Genomic DNA, 25,227 nt, shown 5'->3' on the forward strand with positions numbered 1-25,227 from the left:
TTGAGAGAAGTAACTAACTGAACTAATTACACATTTTCAGTAAATTGCCCAACACTGGTGATTTCACGTATTTCTGTGAGATCAGGTTGTAGAGAATAGTGTTTGATGGATGGTGTTTTTGCTGGAAGCAAAACCAGAATCTGAATAATTGTATTTGCATGTACTGTAGGAATCTGCCTTCAGGAAGTGTTATACATAACAAACAAAGAGGAAAATAAACACAGACACATACAAACATGATGTTTTAGTTGCATGCGCTCGGGGGTCCAGTTAATTTATAACAGACATATTCCCAAACAAGCTCATGTATCAATCAGAGATGCTTACAAGATTTTTAGCAAGTCCACTGTGAAGTCAAGTCTCAAATCTTTGAGGGGCAAGACCAAGTCAAGTCTCAAGTCTTTGGCCACAAGTCCAAGTCAAGTCTCTGGTCACAAGTCCAATTGAAAAGTGTTCTATCATCTGCTTAGGACACTGCAGAGCTAAAACTATGGAATTCAAAGCATGGACTATATTATCCTCACTCCTCAAATCTTGAGCCCGGGACGAGTCTCAATTCTTTTGAGGATGTGTCTCAAGTCAAAGTACAGTGCGAGTCTATTTCATTTTCAATTTCTCTCAAAGCAGACAGCTGAAACTTCCTGTTTCTACAGTATACTGGTACAGTAGCTACTGGGAATGTACCAAAGATATATTTGGTTGTGTCTGTGGTTCTGGATGCTATATATAGAAAGAATAAACACATCTTGCTATAATTATTTCTTTTGGTTTGAAATGACGGTTAGAAAAAAGACGGTAGATTCTGTCATTCTATGAGTGACAGTGGCCAGAGCTGATGCACACAAATCTAATGAATTTTCAAGTTGAACATATTGGCTTTAAATGTTTTTGTCTATAATTTGATGACTTTTGTATACATTCAGGCGGTGTCTCGTCATAGACGCGTGTTCAATGGGTCAGCGTGGGGAGAGGAACTTCTCTGTACCTGTTCGTGAATCCCCAATCCTGTAGTGTAGAGCTGCAGCACCTTCTACTGGTGAGTCAGCCCATTGAGATATGGAAGGGGGGTTTCCACTTTCCCCACCGTCCTACTGACACAACGATAGCGGAAGTAACGTTGTGTGGGCGTTCCCACACTGTATCTATTGTTTGGACCTCATTGTGTCAGTTAAATAAATTCAAACAGACTGGGCCAACAGTGTTTCTATACTCCTGTTTGGTGACAGCAGTCTTAATGTCGTTGATGGGGAAGATTGAAGAAAAGAAAACAGTTTTTTATATTTGTATAATTAGATTAATACTGTTTTGATTTAAACTGGAACTAATGTTCAATGGACATTATTGTGCCACGGGGTACACATATCATGTTTGTCAATGTAAACGGTAACTTTGCCAGTCAAGAAAGTCGCAGTTTGTGGTAAAACTGTGGCACTATAAGTTATAAATCAGAAAGACTATGCACAACCAGTCACATAAGTGATGTCTCTGCCACCAGTCTATGTTGACGGTAGCAGAGTTCCCTTCTTCTTCTCCCTACAGGGCCCCCTGGCGGTTTGGTGGCCCAGTGCATTCGCACATAATGCACAGATATGCAGAAACGGCCCTGAAAAAGAGGAACATCTGTCTTCGTTCACCACCATTCATATTTTTTCAGAACCTTGAACGTCACCTGAAAACAACCTATAGGTCTATATAGTTCAACCAAAACTAAACCGGATTAAGGGTATGTGTGCCTCCTCTGGTCGGTCGGGGCGCCTGTTCGGGGCGGAAGGAAACTGTTGGGAATAGCGTGATCCTCTCACATGCTACATCCTGCCGTTGAAGCTCCCCGCTGTCAGGTGAAAAGAAGCGGCTGGCAACTGCACATGTGTCGGAGGAAGCATGGTGCTAGTAGTCTATGGCCATGTTTAGACGACAACAGTCTCTGCATACAACGGCAAACTGGCGTTGCGTTCTCACCTTTTATTTCACATTTATACACGGCATTTGTGATAACAATTTGCATGCAGCCTGAAGCCGTAAAAGACTCAGAGCAGCGTCAAGTGAGCCAGAATAGCATTGAAACTTCTGGTTAAAACCTTCACAATAATGGTCATTTAATAAACTAATAGTCGTATTGATGCATGTTGCAATGTTTTTGTGTGTGATCCGAAATACACAGAAGACACATAGAACACAGACAACTAAAAGTCCATTTGAACACGTAGTGAGTCGACGGTGTGAGGGCTGAGACGGTATGGAGGAGTGACAGATGTGTTTTCATGTCAGTTATGTCACAGTGCTGTTTTCACCTCAAAAATAACCCAAAACCTGCAAAACTGATCGGAGACATCTTGACCTATTTTCTCTCTCCCTCCCTCTCTCCCCCCCCCCCCCCCTCTCTCTCTCTCCCTCCCTTCATCTCTCTCTCCCTCCCCCCCTCTCTCTCTCTCTCTCTCTCTCTCCCTTCATCTCTCTCTCCCTCCCTCCCTCCCTCTCTCTCTCTCTCCCTCCCTCCATCTCTCTCTCACCCTCTCTCCCTCTGGATGAAATATGAAACCTGGCCCATTTCAGCCTCTCTGTCCCCTGGGCTCCCAGTTCCTCCAGCGCCAACACATTGCGCTCTCTCTCTATCTACCTCCCTCTTTCCCTCTCTCCCTCTCCCACTCGATCTGCCCTTACCAACCCGGCTCCATTTTTTGTGCTTATTTAGAGCAAAGCCAGTTTTGACACTTTGACAGGAAAGTTCGATCTTTTTTCTTTCTTTCTACGAATCCAGCCCTAAACCTAAACCCATTGCATCATCATTTTCTCCCAATGACAAGGTTTGGATCTGTTATTCCCAAGATTGTTGACTTTTCTTCCAGACTTTTTTCAGATGTAAACTGCCTGTGGATTGTAAAAGTAGCCTAGGCTATTAGCCTATATGTCGTTTTTTCCACTGAGCATCCATCCATCCAGTGGGCAGATTCAGCAGGATATGCTAAACTAACTCAACTGAAGGAAACTTGTCTGCGTCCTTTCTTTTGTCCTTGGGCATCTCCTGTTTTCTTTTTAACTGTCCTAATTGTCTCTGGGATGTGAGAAAACACTGAGTTTTTCTTTTCTTTTTAAGGAATAAACTCGTTTTTCTGAGGGAAAATGATGGCTTTGAGGGACTTTGTTGTGCCGGTTCTGTTGGGATTATTTTTGCTGTGTGGTCCCTGCGTGCGGGCCGAACCCGAACCCGAGCTCCAGGAGGCAGAGGAGGAGAGCTCTTGTCAGGGCGCTTTTGACCTGTACTTTGTGCTCGACAAGTAAGTCTCTTCTGTTCATAATATAAGGTGACTTCAGGTTTTATGGGACACTTTTTGACTTCAGGTATTATGGGACACTTTTTGACTTCAGGTATTAGGGGACACTTTTTGACTTCAGGTATTAGGGGACACTTTTTGACTTCAGGTATTAGGGGACACTTTAACTATAGAGGGTATATTTTCATGCCTGATGAGTGAAGCCCTAACCCTACATGTAGTTTCACAGGTAGGGTTCAGCAAAAAAAAGGTTTTATTTTCACTTGTCATCAGGCATGACAATATACCCTCTATAGTTAAAGTGTCCCCTAATACCTGAAGTCAAAAAGTGTCCCCTAATACCTGAAGTCAAAAAGTGTCCCATAATACCTGAGGTCAACCTACCGTATAACAAGTCTGCATTGTTTCTAACTATTGTAGGAGATAAAGTAGGCTATCACTCATTTTTGACTTCCATAGACATTATACACTGATATCGATGGAGATCAAGGAAGATATACCTAAAGTTACTATAAACTCACTGCACCACAAGCCCTATAGAAGTATTAGGCTATCAGTATTATTGTATGTATTGTATTGTATTCTATGTATTGTAGTAATATACTGTATGTACATGTCATGAGTATTATGAATAGCATAGAGATCAAATACCTTAAAGTAACCTAAAACTCACTGTGCCACAATTCTATAGACATAAGTCCCCATAGGAGTGGAAAATTATATGAATATTATAGTGATAGCAGATACACAATAAAGCTGATAGACTGACAGATAGTGATTTTTTTGTAGACTCTATCAGAGAGAGTCTAGCGTTACATCAAAGCACTATAGCCTAACATAGACAAACTAACCCCTATAGGGATATTATGTAATAAGGAATAGAATATGCCTATCAGATTAAAAAACAGCATAAAGCATGATAGTCTAAACTCAGTGCTCAGTAGCATAGACACACTATAATTCGCAATAGCATAATGTTAGGAGATCAAATATACCTTGAAGTAGCATATTTATCGGTATAAACTCACTTCTGACTACAGACAAGCCTAAGTCCCCTAGGAAGTATTGTGTACGTATAGTGATCGCAGATAAAAAACAAACACACAAAATTTAATGTGTAAACTCACTACTCACTATCACAGACACAGTCCTTATAGGAAGGATTTCTTTTTACTTGGCAACATGCCTAAAATGAAGTCACAAATCTGCAGATTCTTGTCATTTTGCTTAGATTTTTACTGTTGCTTTTCGCCTGGTTTGTGTTATTCCAGTAGTGAGCGTGCCAAATACAGTATTCCAGCTGTTTTCAACTTATTCTCCAAGGATGTGATGATGCCATAGATCAGGATTATCCAGTGTGTGTGTGTGTGTGTGTGTGTGTGTGTGTGTGATGACGCTGGGGAGGAGGCTGACTTGCAGGGTACAGTTTGCTGAATAAGCAGAAAGTTGAGTGATCATTTGGAAGGATGCTGTTTCTCTCTCTATCTCTCCCTCTCTCACTTTGTCTCTCCCCTTCTCTGTGTCTCTCTATCTCTCCCCCTCTCTCACTTTGTCTCTCCCTCTCTGTGTCTCTCTCTATCCCTATCTCTCCCCCTTTCTCTCACTTTGTCTTTCCCTCTCTCTCTCCCTTTCTCACTTTGTCTCTCTATCTCTCCCCCTCTCTCACTTTGTCTTTCCCTCTCTCTCTCCCTCTTTCTCACTTTGTCTCTCCCTCTCTCTCTCACTTTGTCTCTCCCCCTCTCTGTGTCTCTCTCTATCTCTCCCCCTCTCTCACTTTGTCTCTCCCTCTCTCCCCCTCTCTCTCACTTTGTCTCTCCCTCTCCCTCTCTCACTTTGTCTCTCCCCCTCTCCGTGTCTCTCTCTATCTCTTTATCTCTCCCTCTCTCCCCCTCTCTCTCACTTTGTCTCTCCCTCTCTCTCTCACTTTGTCTCTCCCTCTCTCCCCCTCTCTCTCACTTTGTCTCTCCCTCTCTCCCCCCTCTCTCTCTCACTTTGTCTCTCCCTCTCTCCCCTTCTCTCTCTCACTTTGTCTCTCCCCTCCCTCTCCCCCTCTCTCCCTCTTTCTCTCTATGTCCCTCTCTCTCCCCCTCTCCTCTGGACTACATGTCTGTAGTCTCCACCAGACTAAAACCCATTTCCTCTTTGTTGAAATTGTGTCATTCCCCTGAAAAAGAACCCCCACCCCCCACCTCTCGGCGAAGGGACTTTCTCTTCCAACCCAAGCAATAATAGAAGGGACTTTTTTTGTCTGTTTTTCAGTGACCACTCACTCAGTCCATGTCCACAGTCCTGTCCCGTGTCCACAGTCCTGTCCCGTTCGCCCCCGTAGGAAAAACGTTGTGGTTGTGACAGCATGCAGCGCTGGACAGCAGCAGCTGAGGAGAAAAGACAGTTTGAGCGGAATGCAGGGGAAACTTCCACAGAGCATGCTCGCCTCTCCAAAGCCTCCATTTTACTGCATGTAGCCTAACTCTATAGAGAGGACAGCTTGTACACACCCAAGTTATACAGGAACTGAAAGGGTCACTAAACACAAACACTTTTTTTATTTCAACTTGAAGGCTTTTGAGAAGTGTTGCTGAAAGATTCTGCTCCAAATCTCCACATTTGAGAGTAAACGGTTGAAACCCACTTTTGCAGTTGGGTCTGCTAACGGCTCATTTCCACCACATGGTGGTGCTGCATAGTACGGCTCGTCTCAACTCCGCTTTACTCGTCTCCACCTGAAGAAGTTTCTGCTTCCACCGCAAGTAGTACTCGCTCAATCTGCCCTCCGCCCACCTCCACGCACAACTGGTCATCATAGCAATGCCGCATATCTGCCCTCCGCCCTCCGTTTGTAACGTTAAAATGAAATCCCTACACGGAACTTTTAAACTGGTTATGAAATACTGGTGCCTCTATGACCTAGCCTACTTGAGCAAATGAGACCATCAGCTAGGAGATTGGATATTTGTTGTTATTTACATGCCTGTGCACCGCACCGCATAGCGGAGGACGGGGGGGTATGCTACAGGGAGGAGAGAAGCCGGCTGCCTGGGCCGACCAGTCGCCAGGAAAACTGTTCCGCTAGGCTGGAGCCGCGGGACTTTATTTTCTGCCTTTCCCATTGAAAATGGCCACTGTTGTTCTTTCGCTTCCCAGGGGGGGAAACAGCGCCATCTCTGCTGTGTCTACGGGTGGAAACCCGTAATTACGCATCTGGTGGAAGAACAGTATTAGAAACGTATTAGAAACTACGCAATATTTCGGTTTCGGAACACCGATCATCACATCCCTCAGATAACACCCTTGTGTGGCAGCTACTGTTTTATTGTGATTGCTACATTATTGAAGATGTAAGACCATTTTAGCTGAGTCTCGCGTCGAGGCTACTACTACACTGCTTTACACACAACTTTATTCCAGTTCCACCATTTTGACTCCACAGTTTCAAATTGACATTTGCTGACCTGGTCTGAAACCATGGCTGTTATTAAAGGGCTGTTGTCCTTCTTCTTGCTCTTCAAAACGAATGGAGCGATGCCAGGAGGGAGGAGGGGGGACGGCAGGAAGCAACAGGGTTTATGGGAAATGTGGTCTTAATTTAGAGAAAGACAAAACGCTCCACGCAGCACCTTTAAAAGCATGTTATTGGGTGTCCTCTGAGGCAGCAAGAGAGGAATGAGTTACATAACATCACATACGGCTCGGCTTTATCCAAACATATAAGAATTTCATTTATTGTTGTGTTTTTTTCCAATCTGGACCTTATTTTCATATGTTTTATGTACTGTATAACTAATATCTTTGAAATTGATGCAGTATTATTGACCAAGATTGCTTCAGTTGGCAGCTGCTTTTCCCACATGCCCCTACTGGACTAAACTAAAGCTTGTTTTTACCACTGATCAGATGATTCCAATGGGAGAGCTTCCATACTGCTCACCTGGCGTAATCCAAGTCTCCACAAGCCCTGAGATGCCAAGTTGACTTGAAAAGACATTATTTACACCCTGTTTTTAGCTGAAATATGTGCAGCTGGACGTGTCCAATTTATTCTTCCTTGAGCACCTGGGGCCGGTTGCACAAAGCACCTTAAGTTACGACGTTCATTAAAGAGTCTGAGGTAAGGTTTCCATCAAATAAAATCTGTTGCACAAAACACACTTAAATCTTCTCCTTAAGGTTAAACATTTGAAGGAAAACATAAGCCCAAGATTTAAGGGTGTTTTGTGCAGCCGATTCTATTTTATGGACACCTTAACTCTGACCCTAAGGAAAATCTTAACTTAAGGTGCTTTGTGCAACTGGCCCCTGGCTTACAGTGCAGATTTATCCAGGAGGAATCAAACCCTCGGCCTGAAGTACTGGCAGCCTTAGTGCCTTGCTCTGCCCCTTAACTTTATTTATTTATTTCATTAATCAATTAAATTAATTTAATTCACAAAAGGTTATAGAGAATGCATAGACAAATGACTCTCATGATAGTTTCTCTGTTATCTCTCTGCGTACAATACAGAGTCATATAGAATTCATGGGCAAAATCATATCTGACAATAAAGATTTGGGTCAGATATCAAATGGGGGTCTGTGACTGTAATGTGGACTAAATGAGGGGTCCAGAGGAGAAGGGCTCTTGTTTTTAGATGCTGTCCCAGGACACAGGACATGTGACTGGTCCCCAGATGGTGCGGCGCTGCATCTGGCCCGTGCCGTGCCGTGCCGCGGAACATGACACAGGCTGCAAATAAGGAAACAACCATTTCTGTCCCTTTTTGTTGTCATTTGCTAATGTTAGTTTGCCTGCGAGCTTCGGTGCTTTCTCTGGGGTGACAAACACGGTTTAGACATCAGTTGTGGACTTCAAACAAGGTATAGCTCATTATAGAAAACACACACACACGCACCATCCCTGGGGCCAGGGCTAGCTGTTTACGAGGCACCGCTCTGGTCGGTGCATATGGAAGGCGTCAGGGTCACAGCATGAGGTGCAGGACGGGGCACGCAGACGATGCTGGCTGCTTCACCCAAACACTAACCTGATGCCAGATGGCTTGTTTTCGCATAACCATCTGGGAACGAGTGGCTCGGGAAATCGTTTCAAAGGCTCAGATTCAAACCAATAGATTGGAGCGTGTCAAGATGGATTTGTCGTGTGATCGTGATCTCACCTGAATCCAGCTGTCTCATGATCTCACCTGAATCCAGCTGCCTCGCAAGGTTACTGAAACATCGGGTCAGGGATAGAATTAGAATTTCAAAAAAGCAAAAAGGGAACGTTTAATTCAATTCAATGAAATTCAGTGAAATTCCATGTTGTTTGCTTTTTCGTACCAATATCTGGGATTCCACAGCATCAATATCACAGAATCTGAATAAAGGATCCTTCAGTTTGGTATTTGATCCAGAATATGTAAATGGTAATCCATACATTATGACTGAATGTGTTTAAGCTGTTTAACTATCTTTGATGTGATTCTTAAGGTTTTGGTTCATAATGTTTAGTGAGTCGAGACAAACACTCTTACAACTGGAATTTAATGGCATTTAATTCTGTTTCCTGTCGTTCCGATTCAACTCACATTTTAGGAATTGACCATGCATTCTGAGTTCAGTTCATAACAGAACGCTGATTTAAAAGGCTAGAGTAACCACAGGCTGAAATCAGGGTTAGTTTGTGTGATTTCACTAATTACTTGCTCTCCCGCTCTCCCTCTCTCGCTCTCTCTCTCTCTCTCATTGAAGTTGTACACATCAACGACTTGAAGAGTCTAAGGTGTTTTTCACCACTCATAAGTACAGCGGATTCTGTTTTTATTTATTTATTGACATCTTAGTACATGGATGACTGAAATGAATCTACTCTACACAGACATTATAATCAGAGTACGCAGAGTGAACAGTAGATTTCGGCTGTATTTGCTTATGGATTGATTGTATAGTTACAAAGCAAACAGCATGGCACAGGCCGTTATGAAATGAATCCATGTAAAATGGTTTATAGAGGAACCTTGTTACTCGGGGCCATGTAAACGTTGCAACAGAAATATTGGTACTGGTGTAGGCCTACAGTACATGTAAACCTGCAGAAGAAGAGGTCCATGAGTCCATGATGTGAGGAGCAATTCTGTTGCGGCGGCTTGTAAATCTGTCTCCGATGGCGTTTACTGTCGGCTCGGGGAGATGATGTCACGCCATGACTCAGACACGAGGGATGGTGCTGTTTAAGACGTACGGGCGGTGGCATGTCTAAAGGTTTTGTGACAGTATACAGTCACTGGTTTGAATCCTGGACACTTGAGCAAGGCACTTCACCCCCAACTCACCAACAGAAGACTGTGGTTGACAGGGTGCTGATGCAAAACTGTATTTGACTTCAGCAATCCTCCCTTGGGGAAATAAAGCTTAAAGAAATAGTGACGCTGTTTAATGAAATAAAACTTTATGTGTGAACATAGAATAGCCGCACCCCTTGGCGGCGCTAAGAAGTTGCTTGCTGGTGCTGGTGCACAGTCAGAAATTACATTAGCGGTGGTGGTACTCGAAATCCATACTTGAGTGAAAGTACTTTACCAGAAAATGACTAGTAAAAGTCAGTCACCCATTAAAATATTACTTGAGTAAAAGTCTTAAAGTAGCTAATATTTTCTGTACTTAAGTATCAAAAGTATTTTTTTATATTATATTAAATGTACTTAAAAGTATTGAAAATAAAAGTACAAGTAAATCCTGTTTATAAAAAAGCAAGTGGTCTGGATTTTCAGCTTTATTGTGAGTTTGCTTACATATTTACCTTATAGTCTGCCATTTGACTGACTGCAGCTTTTGGCACAAGTGCCTGCTTTAGGCTATCATGCGATGAGATATCTCCATCAAGGGGAAATATATAATAATAATCATCATTGTCATCATCATCAATATCACCATCCATCATGGACATCTCCTCCATATAGCTAATATGCCTGGATATTGTCACGGCCAAATAAACAGGTAATCAATGTAATCACTCTATATAAATTGAAACTGACGTTACCTTTCTGAAACACATGACATTATTTGGGCTGTGACAAAATAGCGACAGTTACACCAGACTAGCAACGGAAATACCAAGATTTACTTTCAGAATAAAATCCTTCTCACCTTTGGAGAAACAAATACTGTACATCATTTCAACGAATGAAATTGAAACTCGAAATACTTGTTTTGATGTTAAGATTACATATGGCATTAAACTGTGGCTGTAAAGCATTACTCAAGATTAATATTAAGTAGGCCTATAAGGATTTATTTTGAAATCCTTAAGCGGAAGACCTATACTTTTATGTTCTGGCTGCGTGGATGCTTGACCAATTTGAAGCTTACCTCAAGAGACGCTTGTTTTCTTGTTTTCTGGTGGCATATTCCCTCATTTTGGTTCCATTGGACACAATGTAAAGACAATTTAAAGTAATTAACCGTCGGATTTCAGCCTGTGGGAACATGGATGAAAAGACTTGGGAAGCGCTGACGGTAAGCGATTGGCAAACGCAACTTGCAACACAGAAGCACTGATTCGCTAGCCAGGCTACTGATTCGCCACAACACCAGCTGTTTGTTTATTTTATAGTAACGAGTAACGAATATGCTTTTGGGAAATGTATCGGAGTAAAAGTATAGATTTTATTATAACTCAATGATTTTATTACGAAAATGTAGTGGAGTAAAAGTGAAAGTTGAAAGAAAAATAAATAAATACTCAAGTAAAGTAGCCTACAGATACTTAAAAAAATTACTTTGTATTTGTACTTTGTTACTTTACACCACTGAGCACCACCAAGAAATGAACTCAAACTTCACATACAAATTGCAGCTCAGTGCTGGGGGGCATTAAATGGGATTTTGTGCCTTCCCAAAACAGACCGAGTTCACATGAATATTGACCTGTTTGAGTATAACACAGATTTCAGTTCACATAATGACCGTTTAGTTGCGCTGAGTTTTCCGATGCATCATTTCCGATGCGGTCACTGTCAGCTGAGTCGCTGTGACGCTTGTCAATCATGTCTGCGACCTATCACAGTGAGTCCTCCCAGCTACCTATCACAGTCCCAGCTACCTATCACAGTGAGTCCCAGCTACCTATCACAGTGAGTCCCAGCGACTCCCGGGAGATTCACCTCACGTCACCAGGCTCTTCCCGAGCAGAAGAGCCTGGTTCCCATTACACTTGAATGACACCTCCCGGCGTGGTTCCGGCGTAGACCCCGCCCAGCCTCTGCGGGACCAGAATTGTGCCACATTTTTATCGTTCCCCTGTTGAAACGCAGAGTTGTGTAGGCTAACTAGTCACCACGAATGGCAACGGTGGCGGCGATGCCATATTGCATCAACGTTTTGTTTTAAAACATTTATGTAGCTACTAGCTTTTTAGTCACCTCCTGTTACTGTATCAGGCTCTAGCTAACTAACGTTAGCTACACAGAATATTTTTCTGCCGCACACGCAGATTCTGGTTCCTGCCATTGCGCATTGGTCACGCTCCCAAGTTCGAACCGATGCATGTGATTGGAAAAATACGGGGACATCCGCTCGTATTTCTCCAATCACCTGCCTTTAGGCGGGACATCCGGGATTTCCTCCCCATCATCGCTAAGGCCAAGTTTTCCCAGCTTGAAGTACAGATGTTTAGGCGGAAGCGTTTGAAAATTGCGGGAGCCAACTCGTTTGTTTTAAGAGACTAGCACTAACAGCTCCAGACTACGGGAGATTACACACTGTGAGTGGCTGAGAGTAGGAGGGGGCGGTGACTACGGGAGATAACGCACTGTGAGTGGCTGAGAGTAGGAGGGGGGCGGTGACTACGGGAGATAACGCACTGTGAGTGGCTGAGAGTAGGAGTGGGGCGGTGACTATGGGAGATAACGCTCTGTGAGTGGCTGAGAGTAGGAGGGGGCGTGACTACGGAAGATAATGCACTGTGAGTGGCTGAGAGTAGGAGGGGGCGTGACTAAGGAAGATAATGCACTGTGAGTGGCAGAGAGTAGGAGGGGGCGGTTTGTTTATCTCTAGCAGCAGGAACCAAGCTGTTTCACATTTTCACATTGTTCACATTTTCAATGTGTCTCATTGAAAAGAACTATACATTGTGGTTATTTTTAGGCCTGGCATCTTAAAACTGATCTGTGATCCAAATGGGACACGCAAGACCGAATACATGTTGCTGTATTGGACTGTCACAAGAATGTTACAAAATAACCTGGATGTAATAGTATCGCAGATATCAAGCAAGAATAATGTTACCCTACAAAACATCAGTGTGGTGAGTGAAAACAAACCCTTTTTTGCAGCTGTGTGGTGCACTGGGCAAGTTAGGCTATGTGTTGCTGTTTAATGAATTGACTGTACTTTATAAAGTAGCCTGCGTTTGTATGCTTTCCTTGTGTCACCATATTATTTTTGTATATTTTTGGTCAGTAGTAGCTAAGTAGCTAGTAGTAGCTAAAGGCTTGTGCGTCTGGTAACGTAAACGCCTCTCGTGTGTGATGAAGTCTATGGGAGCTATAGCCCCATATGTTCTGCTGTTCTCCATTCCTCTGTGATCCACTCTGAACTAGCGTCACACAGTACTCCATAAGGAACTTGGGGGGGTCGAGCGTTTAAAACACTCTCCTACCCGTCTCTGACGTCCGATCGCAGATCCAAAGATATAATAATCTCCCTACAGAAGCCAGTAGTATAGGCGGGGGTGTTAAAATGATATACCTGTGTGAAACAACCGTTTAAAAGCAGTCTTTCCACAGCCTGTGCCGAATTTAGGAGAGGAGAAGCGTCCCAGTGCCGACAGGAACCTTGGGAGTTTTGCTTCCCAGGTGCGCTGGATTTGATCACTGTGCCGCCGTAATTCTTCCGGGTCCTGTTAACACTTCCGGCAGTCACGGCGCAAAATAAGAGAGTTGTTTTTGGGGCGGACAGTGCAGGGGGTAAAATAAAGAATGTAGCCTACTACTTTGAGCTCGGTACACAGCAAGCAAGCGAGTATCCACTGTTAGCCAGGTCAGATAACGTTATCGTCGACAATGACGAGCACTTTCTTGTGAAACATACCTGGACTCCAACAAAGAAAGCTTCAGATAGTTTTCTCTCCTCCGAGCGCTCGAGCCACTTACGTCAATAAGACCCGCAGACGTTAACGTAATTCCCTGGAATGCGAGACTTAACGAGCCAGTTACTACATGGCGTTGCATTCTTAGACATTGCCATTTGCTTTTATTTGGTATGTTACATACAATTGGCCAAATTATTAGTTAATTCAGAGTTAGATTATATTGGAGCAGCCAGCCATTTTATTTTATTTTATTTTTAGCGGAAGTTGTGACACGACCACACAACTGGGTCAAATGGGCGTGGCTACATAAGGTGAATACTACTGGCTTCCGTAGGGAGATTATTATATCTTTGGATCTGCGATCTTTTTCTCTCAGCAGTTCAATAGGTAGATCTTGCCTTTCACCAAGCCTGAGGTGAGTCTTAAAAAGGTTGGTGACCACAGGTTTCTGCTCTGTGTAGGCTGGCTTGTTGAGTTGAGTTGAGTTTAACTTTATTGTCCCATAGGGAAATTTGTCTTAGGCATTTGTACAGCAGCAATAGGGCAATGACAAACGTAACAGACAGTACAGTACATCTGAAGACAAACAGCGTGTAAACAAGAGGACAACATAGTACATGATGCAGCCTGGGCTACGAGTTAACAACTCTACCTAACCACGTATTGCACTTCAGTATTCAAATATTGCACTTCAAGTATTGCACAATTCCAAAACCGCATATCAAACCAAAACCATCATAAAACCATGGTTACTTAAAACTAAAAAACATTAAAACCACAGTAAAGGGTAAAAGAAAAGAAAAAGATAAAATGATAAGAGAAATAAAATGAAATAAAATGAATATAAAACTATGTCTCCCTATGCTGTTGACACTGAACTTGCTGTTGTTTGTGAATCAATAGAGGGATTTGATATGCTTGAAACTGACTTTTGAGCACTGCGTACCTGCTCTTGCCAATATAAAGTACATCACAGAATAATTCAGCTCCAGCAAGAAAACGTCTCTGGAGGCGCCACTCTCTTTTAGAAACACTCTTTGAGTTCACCATGAGGGCACGGTGTGACATCCTCAATCTGCTGCGATTGGTTGTGTTCTGGTGCATGATGGTATACATACAGAGCTTAATTAAGTCATTAGTTGTGTTCTGGTGCATGGTATACAGGAGCTTAATTAGACAGACCACAGCAATTAACTGTTTTCCCCATACTGTAAGTTGAATAAAGCACAGCAGTTGGCTGATTCGAGCCTTGCAGGCTTTCTTCAGTGTGTGGGACAGCAAACTAAAAAAGATTTGTCCACAGTGGCTTGCACACGCCACCAAAACTGACCAAAACTTGGCCAAAGACTGATGGTAATTCCCTACCCTGAATCATACAGTCTTAAAGGAACACACACACACACACACACACACACACACACACACACACACACACACACACACACACACACACACACACACACACACACACACACACACACACACACACACACACACACACACACACACACACACACACACACACACACACACACACACACACATTCCCTATCCTGATCCATACAGTCTTAAAGGAACACACACACACACACACACACACACACACACACACACACACACACACACACACACACACACACACATTCCCTACCCTGAACCATACAGTCTTAAAGGAACACACACAAACATTGGCCCTTGGTCAATTTAGCAATCAAACGATGAGAACAACTCTGGTGATTTATGCTAACACCCATCTATTAGCCCATCTATTGTGTTAAGTGATAGCACGTGACTAGCATTATCCAAAGGAAGAAAACAGATATTTAAATAGTAAAAACATGTTTGTAGTTTTATTACATGGCAAATGTTAAAGGGATAGTTCCGATTTTTTGATGGGGGGTTGTTGCCGACAGTCAGTGTACTACATGCAGTAGAAATCAGTCACCGGTCCCAGTTGGGAGGAGACCGGCCATGTCAGGCAAGTAGCGCTGTCTGCTGAGTGTGGACATTGCCACAAGCAAAAAATGTGTAAAAAAAAAGCCTCCACACTGCTCACCTAATGTAATTCAAGTACCGGTATTTGTATTTGTATTTATTGATTTATTTGAATCACACACACACATTCCCTACCCTTAACCATACAGTCTTAAAGGAACACACACAAACATTGGCCCTTGGTCAAGTCTCCCAAGCCTGTCTTTCTGTCTGTTTTGTGAGTTGACTTGTTTGTTATTCGTGAAATAATGTATTGCTCTCTGTGCTTTGTGAATTAATGTTTGTCTTTGGTCACTTTAAAAAAAAGAGAAAGAAAAGAACTGTTCAAATTAAAGAACTGCGTTCTGGTAGATGGCAATTTCCACACCTGACCTATGTTGCAGTTTGATTTATGTATAAGAATATAAAGTGACAGAATTAGTCTAATATAGCATTTTATCCTCAAATATCATTTAGAAATCAACAAGTTTTCTAAGAGAAAGAACACAGCAGATTCTCATTATGCCCAGGTCTTCTCTCCTCATTGCCCTACAGTACTTGGCTCTAAAGCCGGATAATTGTTTTCAGATGCAGAGATAAATGACATCCAAACAGCCGTTTCTCTTGTGTTTTCATGTTCAATGTGTCATTCCAGATGATGACGGCAATCATGGTCACAATATGTTTTTGTTGTTGTCACGGGTTGGTGTTCCCATTGGGTGTTGGGTCACACTCACGGGTTGGTGTTCAGGTTGGGTGTTGGGTCATACTCACGGGTTGGTGTTCAGGTTGGGTGTTGGGTCATACTCACGGGTTGGTGTTCAGGTTGGGTGTTGGGTCATACTCACGGGTTGGTGATCACGTTGGGTGTTGGGTCATACTCTTGGGGCCCTATCTTGGTACAGGCCTTAGGCGCAAAAACTGGCGTTAAACGCAAAAAGAACGTGCCTTGCACCTGCCTCGGGAAGATAGCAACATGGTTTTAGGCCCCGAAATGCGCTTTACGCCAAAGAGGCGTGGCGCAGTGCCAGAATAGGCCAGAATGGGCGTTTCGGCCTTAAATACCGGCCTAACGATATCTTCCGCCCTGGCGTTAATTTAGCGATTAGCGCTTTTCAAAAGCAGGCCTATTCAGTGCACCGGTTGCGCGGAGCTCTCCTCTGCCATCTCACTCTCTGTCCCCCCCCCCCTCTCTCTCTCTCTCTCTCTCTCTCTCTCTCTCACTCCCTCTCTCTCGCGCATCAGACAGGCACAATGACTGATGGAAAAAAAGTTTGCCGGTTCTATTTTTGTCCGTAATTGCACGGACTCTCCTCTGCCATCTCACTCTCTGTCCCCCTCTCTCTCTCTCTCACTCCCTCTCTCACTCCCTCTCTCTCGCGCATCAGACAGCAGACAGGCACAAAGCCACACGTGAAATCTCCCAGTATGCATTGAGGCTAATCCGTTTGACAAGAAATAGCAACCAAATCAGCTTAAATAGGGTAAGTGGTAGATCGAAATAATGTTTCTCTTAACACAACATGCAATTGTGGAACATTTCAATATTGGACAAAATAAAATCGCGAAATCAAAACACAACCCTATGTGAAACATATATGTAATCCTGGTGGTATATATATCCCTCGCAGATATAACGTGATTTAGATGAGAGACAGCCGTAACACGGTTCTACTGTGATGTCCGCTCCGCTGCAATAAGACTTGGCTTACTTCACATTTACTTTTACAATAAAAACACATTTATGCAATGACTTTACATAATGTAGGCTATATTTATGTGCATCATCTGCAGCACTGGAGAAGAAAAGGTAGCGAGATAAAACGATATCATTCTAATCTGGACAAACTTTCACCAATCTAATCTCATCATGACATAGGCCACATAGGGATAGGCTATATTTTTCTAGCCAATGCGTTTAGAACATTCTTTTCACTTTGATCTTGCTATAGTGTAGCGTATTTACATGCTTGCAGTATTTAAACTGCAGTTAGATACAGTAGGTTTGAGAAGCATAATACTATGGAATAATATATTGGAGACAGACGGGGATGAAAGGGAGGGGGGGAGCTCAGAGCGCTTGGCTTTTCTGACCGGACTGGATCGCTCCGTGGAATTGGAGCTTAAAAGGGAAGCTTGTGATTCGTTTACTGCACTTCTCCAATGAGCAGATTGTGCATACTTTTACGCTTAAAAGGCGTGGTTATAATGCTTAAGGCCGCCTGTAGCGCCGACACCAAAATATCGAGTGGGCCGGTCCACGCCCACTAATCTGCGCTGCGCCGGGCGCTGGGCGCAGTTTATAGTCTGATGCAACGATAGAGACCTTGGTGTTCACGTTTGGTGTTGGGTCATACTCTTGATGTTCACGTTGGGTGTTGGGTCATACTCACGGGTTGGTGTTCAGGTTGGGTGTTGGGTCATACTCACGGGTTGGTGTTCAGGTTGGGTTTTGGGTCATACTCTCTGAAAGCAGGCAAGCCAGCACTACAGCTGCAATCTATCAATAATTCCATCATGTCTCTGGAATGAGACACTCCCGTACACCCCCCCCCCCCCCCCCCCCCCCCATTTTCTTTGGTCATTTTCCCCTCTGGCAGTGTGCCAACCCCACGCCTCAAAGCCAGAGAGGTGTGTTCAGCAGGAAGAAATGCCTTACTAATGTTGTCGTCCTGTCTGAAGTCCCTATAGAGGGCGCTGAGGGACGGAAACGTGACAGTCACTTACAAATATTGGTTGTGTTTTTTGGGGGGTTTGTTTCTAAAGTTGCTTATTTGGGCTTGCTCCCTTGTTTTTGGTGGTTTGTCCTGTTGCAGAATCCGTCCGCAACCCCATTGCCTCAGCTCCTCCCCTTCCCCCTTACACACAGGTGGCAGTCTGCGAAGGCCCGCTCTACTCTGCCTATGATTGGCTCTGACCCTGATGGCAACATGCACTAGCCAATCAGGGCCCAGAGAAGAATGTGTGTGTGTGTGTGTGTGTGTGTGTGTGTGTGTGTGTGTGTGTGTGTGTGTGTGTGTGTGTGTGTGTGTGTGTGTGTGTGTGTGTGTGTGTGTGTATGTGTGTGTGTATGGGGGGGTGAGTTAGACCTTGTGCTTCTCGAAAGATCTTGCAACAACTGGGCGACTGCTCCTTCTCTGGTTTGAATTGAAACTGCAAGAGTATACGTAAGGGTTAATGTACGACGAGGTGTCCATTATCACTTTTTAAGGGACGACGTGGAGGCGTGAACCGTCCGAGGCGAAGCCGAGGATGGTTGCCTCCGCGAAGTCCCTTAAAAAGTGATAATGGACACCTCGAAGTGCATTAACCCGCTTATACCATGGTCACTTGCCAACAAAACAATAAGACCAGTCATTTATATTTCCATGTGTAATAAATAAAGCAATCTAAATGGCTAAATGTCTGTTATTCATACTGTAAATCAGTCTTCCACGAAATAAAATAGTCCCTCCCACCTCCACCACCCGCTCCGTTTTAAAGCCGACTCAAACGTTAACTTTATTACAGGAATGCAGGTTTAACGATGTTTTGCGTTCTACATTAAATGAAGACATTACCGTTTGGCAGCTTGCTTTATTTTGTATGATAGATACGTATTGGCCAAGTATATTAACATTTAAGAGCGAAGAGTTTCAGGAAATGAAAAGTGCAGCGGGGGCTCGCACTGCGTGCTGTATGTGGTGAAATGCAGCTCTCTCTCTCTCTCTCTCTCTCTCTCTCTCTCTCTCTCTCTCTCTCTCTCTCTCTCTCTCTCTCTCTCTCTCTCTCTCTCTCTCTCTCTCTCTCTCTCAAAGGGCTCGCCCCCGCTCTCCTCTTTGTCGCCGAGAAGAGCCTGGTGACGCGAGGTTAAAAATCTCCGAAACGAAAATCAAAATTGTAAATAAGAGTTATTTTTGATAAACTGAGCACACAGGGGTGATTTAAATAGTTACTTTGACCGACTCAATTTTTTTCTCAAATTAGAAAAGTGCCTTATTAACCCTTAACGGGGGTATAAAGCTCAAACTGCTCTCTTGATAACACTGATGAAACTATGGCGCATTGATATGAACGGTGAACAGACCATTTAGCTAGGTGTCCATTATCACTGTACAATATCACTTTTTAATGGACACCTTGCAGCCAATCAGAATCGAGTATTCACATAGACCATGGTATAAAAGGGTATAGTGTCCAATCCCGCCTGTCAATATGTGCATGTTGCCATTTCTCCCTGCCATCCTTCTCACAACAGCCTGGTAATACTGATCACATGAAGTCACAGACCAGCCCGCCCTGACTCATTAGCCAATGAACAGCCATGAAGGGGGCTCGTGCTACGTTTGAATGCATAAAATAAAGCTGATAATATACAATTTGATTCTTTAAACGTCTGACTCTTTCAAAGTACATCACAAATGGTCCATTTTGCTGCAATAATCCAGAAACTTACTTCCGGGAACTTTTGTGAAGTAAAAAACTGGTCCATTGGAGTGAATGGAGATGTCACAACTCTTCTCTTAAACGGCTCTGGGCCGGAGTAGCTACTTGCCTTGACAGACAACTCCTTCAGCCAATCAGCGTCGGCAAATCCAAACAAAATCCACTCTGAAGAACGGTGAAAACGTCTTTCCACCGCAAAACTCCGCTGGTGCAACCCTGTTCTTATTTAATTGTTGTTATTGAGTCTATTTCTGCAATAACTGCACTGATCCACAGAACAAACTGGAATGTGAGTTCACATGGTCAGGGTGGTTTTACCAGGCTAGGAAACAGAGACAGAAAGAAAGAAAATAGAATGAAAAGCGGTGAGAAACAAATGTAGCGAGTGGATGCGGGCTCAGCATACTCAGTGTTGCCAACTTGGAGACTTTGTCACTATATTTAGCAACTTTTCAGACCCCCCTGGCGACTTTATTTCTCAAAAACGACTAGCGACAAATCTGGCGACTTTTTCTGACCATGGGAAGTAACGTTAATGCGTTGAATCACAACGGATTTTGCCTATAAGTTCGTGCGGGTGCTGCTGGCTTTTCTCGCTCTTTCCTTCTCTCTGCCTATCTGACACACACAGCGCTTCAGTGCAGCCCCTCCTCTCCTCCCTGACAGCAGCAGGATAGGGTTTACTTGTAACGTACGCCGAATTTGGCCCATGCGAGCAGAATCAGCACTTAATATTACAACCATACAGTCAGATCCCAACAGCTTTATTTGCATAATATGCAAATTGTGGTGTGACATCATCTAGCCACTTTCTGAGCAGCCAATAGCGACTTTGCTTGGAAAAGAGTTGGCAACACTGACCCAGAGCCTTATAATAGAAGAGTTCCGACATCTCCATTCACTCCAATGGACCAGTTTTTTTTCCAGGAAGTAGAAAGTGGAACTCTTGAGTAAAAAAAGCAGCACTGTTGAGTTGCAGCAAAATAGACAGTGTTGTACTTTGAAAGGGTTTTTCATCCCTTGAAATGAATCAAATTGTACATTATCGGCTTTATTTTAGCATGCAAAAGTAGCGCGAGACCCATTCCTGGCTGTTCATTGGCTAATGAATCTCGCATTTTGGTCCTCCGCTGACGCCACTCTCTCTCTAGAGGACACTACACTGAGCATACTCTCCACATAGTGAGGAGCATAGACGAAGAGGAGGAGAATGGACAAGGAAAAGAAGATGAAAGCTTTGAGTCTTTTCTTAACTCGACAGTCGACTGAAACCGGGTGAAAAGCGACCATGCAGATTGACTCCTTTTTCCAAACAATTGTTCTTGGCGGTGGTGTGAAAACACTGCATTAGTTCAGCAATCACACAGTAAAGTGAGTGGGACTTGTGCAATGGCTGTAAAAGTAGGTTAGTGGTTTTAAACTAACAAATCCTTGTGCCCAGTCAGTTAAATTGGAGCAGCGTGATTGGCTGCAGACTGGGGTGGTGTGCGTAATGTAGGCCCAGCTGGAATGGCAGCCCGTTTTCCCCCTTCGACACTTTGAAGCGTGAGAATGGCCGTGTTCAAACCACAGACTGATGATGTCACATCCTGTAGCCCCCTGTTTTTGCTCAGGGTGTCTCATCCTGTAGCCCCCTGGTTCTGCTCAGGGTGTCTCATCATCCTCTAGCCCCCTGCTTATGCTCAGGGGGTCTGACAGTGGACTTGACTCGCTAGTGTTACATTTTTATTTAGAGAGATTCATCTCAGAAGCAGCGCTGAAGCAGCGCTGCTTTGAAGCAGCGCTTCACGGAAGCTTGGAGCAGGAACCTTGCCATTCACACCAGAAGCACTCTGTTTTGTCCACGCCTCGCTCGTTTTGCCTGACGCTGCCCTGCCCCCGCTCACAGCTTGCATTGACTTCATGCCTGGTTGCTCTCATGCAGCGTACTGAGCTTGAAAAATAGAACAGAAGCTGAAAATATCGCTGCAGCATGCATGCAGCCTAGCTTCAGCGTGACGTGGCGTGCGGCTGGTGTGATCGGTCTCGCCTGTTAACAAGGACGTTGAAATGAAACTGCCTCTGTGCTGAGTTGCTTCAGCGTAGCTTCGGCGTATGGCTGTAACAGGCAGTTGTGTAACATTGTAGCAGCTCAGTGGACAGTGGGAGTGTTGCAGTCAAGTGCTTGATTTGATTTGAATTTGACCCCAGAGGATAGCACAAGAAATAATTAATTAAAACACTTATTTCGGAGGGAGGGGAACTCGTTGGAATAGCGTGATCCTCCCACGTGCTATGTCCTATTGGTGAAGCTTGCCCTGTCAGGTGCAAAGAAGCGGCTGGCTACTGCCCATGTCTCGGAGGAAGCATGGAGCCAGTTTCGGCTCTCCCCAGATCGGGGGGGAGCAGCAACCAGGATAAATCAATTAAAATTAGCACTAATGGGGGATAAAAATGGGATAAAAAAATCTGGGGAAAAATTATAATAAAAAAAGTCATTATTCTACATTCTCTAACTGTGTTCATTACTTGTCAATTAAATAATGTTGATCACTTTGATGGGGACTGCCTGGAACCCCCTCAAGGACTCCACATTAAACCTAACTGTTAGACACCCTTTTGTTGAAAATACCATGTCCAATTCACGCTGTTGTCACCGAATCAATTTGTGGTGGAGTAACTTCATTTTTCACATAATTTGTCTCCACAGCATGTAAATCTGCATGTCACAGTCTGTTCATTTCACGTTTCACAAGATCATCTGTCTTGTTTTGTTCTTCCGGCTGCAGGACTTTGTTTGGTGCTCTGGGATGTTTAAGCCTGTTTTCCAGCTGGGCCGGGTAACTTGGGCTTTGCGGTTGCAGTTCTCGGCAAATCATTGCCACATTTCCTCTGGCAGAGAGCCAACACATTTTTCACATGATCTCATTCCTACTAGTCATCTGAATTCACTGTAATACTGTATCTTGTCTCTTTCTCTTTCTCCCGCTGGCTGTTTCCTCTCCCCTCTTTTTTCTCTTTCTCTCTCCACTCTCAGACACGACCTGATATGCTATTTATCATGTTTATCCAAAAGATCTATCAACTCTACAACACCCAGCTGGGGGCATCCAGGTAGTGCAGCCTTAGATTCCTTGCTTACTAACACGAGGATCGCAGGTTCAAGCCCCCGTGTTACCTCTGGCTTGGCCGAGCGTCCATACAGGCACATACCTGCAGGTGGCAAACCAGATTAAGGGTATCCTGGTTCCTGAAGCTGAGCTATGACATAACTTCAAACCGCTGTCATCAGTCAATTCAAGTCAGGTTTATTTGTATAGCCGTAATTCACAAGCATGTCTCAGAGGGCTTTCCAGATACTGTAATATGATAGTTTGCTAAATTACTAGTTGCTAATCTGCTAGCGAGCTATCTGGCGAGCTTCTTCTGCTTGTTCTATTAGCTTTCCGGCAGGCTAGATGCCTTGCGGCACATTGCTGCCTCTACCGGTTGGAAGTATTAGTGTTCTTATTCATACAATGTATTTATGATTTGAACTTATTATTATTATTCTAATATTTTATTATCTTATTATTATAAACCAAACATCACAAATAACACCTCCACCCTCTTTGCTTTGCTCATAGTCTTCAACTAAACCCTAAATATTGCAGTATAAAACTTTTGCTTTATTGTACACATATTGTACATATATATATATATATATATATATATATATATATATATATATATATAAAAATGACATTGCAATTCCAATACAAATCAGCGGAGGGTGCTGCCTGCAGCACCATAAGCACCCCCACTTACCGCACCCCTGGGGGGGAGAGAGAAGAGAGAGCAGGGGGGGAAGGGGAGAAGAGAGAGAGCAGAACAAACAGGGTATACTGGGCTGGTCGATCGATACGGTTCAAATCAATATCACGATATTCACAGGGGTCAGTTTCAATACATACCAATGTATATCACAATATGGTTCATGTAAGCAAACTCATGTTTATTAATCCAGTTATATTATCATATATTATAGTTACCTGGCAATTGTCATATCATAACAATATGATGCCACTGAAAAAAACAAGAAATTATAGTACTGAATTATCACGCAGCCCTGTGGCATACAGCTGTTTCTCATTCCACCCAGCCACTCCGCCGCAGCACCAGCATCACACCGCCGCCGAGGCAGCATGGCACACCAGGACCGACAGCAGAGCGGCCAAACCAAACGAGCAACAACTGCAGACATTCTAACTACTCTAACCTGAACCGGAACTAACTAGCAAACAAGGAATCTAACTAATCTATAGCCTAGTCTGCCCTGTCCTAACCTAGTCCTGTTGAGTCTGGAGCTCATCACTTTGTGGGGAAACTGTAAAGGCCCTCGCCTCTCAAAATCCTTTACTGTCTATGACCAAACCCCAGACCTCTGAATTTCAGGACTTGACTCAGGCCATTAAAATAGATCAAAGAAATAGGGGGAAGTGGCGGGACGTGCCGCATAAAACGGTTTCATCAAGAATCTCAGAAGAAAATGACCCACTTCCTTTCCCAACGCTGTTTGGACAGGTGAGCGAAACTGCAAGCTAGGCCTCGGTCCCACGACTGCAGCTATACCTCAGAAAAAGTTGCAGTTCCAAGGAAAACATGACCCATTGTGATTCAGAAAAACGCAAAAAAACCAGGCAGCAGTCCTCAGATTCACCCTGGTGTTAAATAAATACTCAGACATTATCCCCACATCCCTACATGACTGTTAGATGAAAGAAAATGGAAGGTTTTGCCGACACAGTTTTTCCTCTCCTCTGTTGCTGTGATGGAACAATCTGTTGGCTCTCGTGTTTCCCTCAGGTCAGAGGCCCTGTGTGTGTGTGTGTGTGTGTGTGTGTGTGTGTGTGTGTGTTTGTGTGTGTGTGTGTGTGTGTGTGTTTGTGTGTGTGTGTGTGTGTGTGTGTTTGTGTGTGTGTGTGTGTGTGTGTGTGTGTGTGTGTTTGTGTGTGTGCGTGTGTGCGCGTGCATATGTATTGTTTACTTTATACAGTAAGTGTATGTGCATACATGTCTGTGGGTGCGGGTGCAATGCCTGTGTGACCCTTTCTGTTTGTGCTGCACATTTTGTTGAACATCCAAGCCAAACACTCCTCCTCCACCACCTCAAGCTTCTTCTCTTTTGTGTTTTGGGAGGTTTTTGTCGAGCTTGTAAAGGTCTTGTCCTTTTTCTTTGCACAGTCAGCCTCTGAGGAATGCAATTGGCCTTGATGTGGGGGAATGAGTCGTGTCGTTAGGATGGCAACAACACTGAGAAAACGCTTAGGTAGAGTGTTCACTCCACTGTCGTTTGCAGGGCCAAACTATTCTGACGCATCGTCATTAACAAATGAAAACATTGTGACTGACATGATATTCAGTGGACGATTTTATTCCAGTTACAGTACCAATGGCTCCAGATATTTGACAGTATGGGTGGCCTCAGTGGGAAGCCGCAGCCGATACCACTAACCTTGGCAGAGTTCATGT

At 43.8% G+C, this 25,227-nt stretch overlaps 1 protein-coding gene across 1 annotated transcript in view; it reads left to right on the forward strand.

Annotated features, from left to right (window-relative positions):
* Positions 1–3,123: 3,123 nt before the first annotated feature.
* antxr1c (ANTXR cell adhesion molecule 1c) overlaps positions 3,124–25,227 on the forward strand; it is a gene marked incomplete at both ends in the record, with an annotated part of 63,182 nt that continues 41,078 nt past the window's right edge. The window contains one exon of the mRNA XM_083635793.1: positions 3,124–3,275. Coding sequence (XP_083491919.1) covers positions 3,124–3,275 — 152 coding nt within the window. The remainder of the gene's footprint in view (positions 3,276–25,227) is intronic.

The sequence above is a fragment of the Poromitra crassiceps genome (genome assembly GCF_964638095.1).
Source record: "Poromitra crassiceps genome assembly, chromosome: 4".
In the NCBI taxonomy this organism is placed as follows: Eukaryota; Metazoa; Chordata; class Actinopteri; order Beryciformes; family Melamphaidae; genus Poromitra; species Poromitra crassiceps.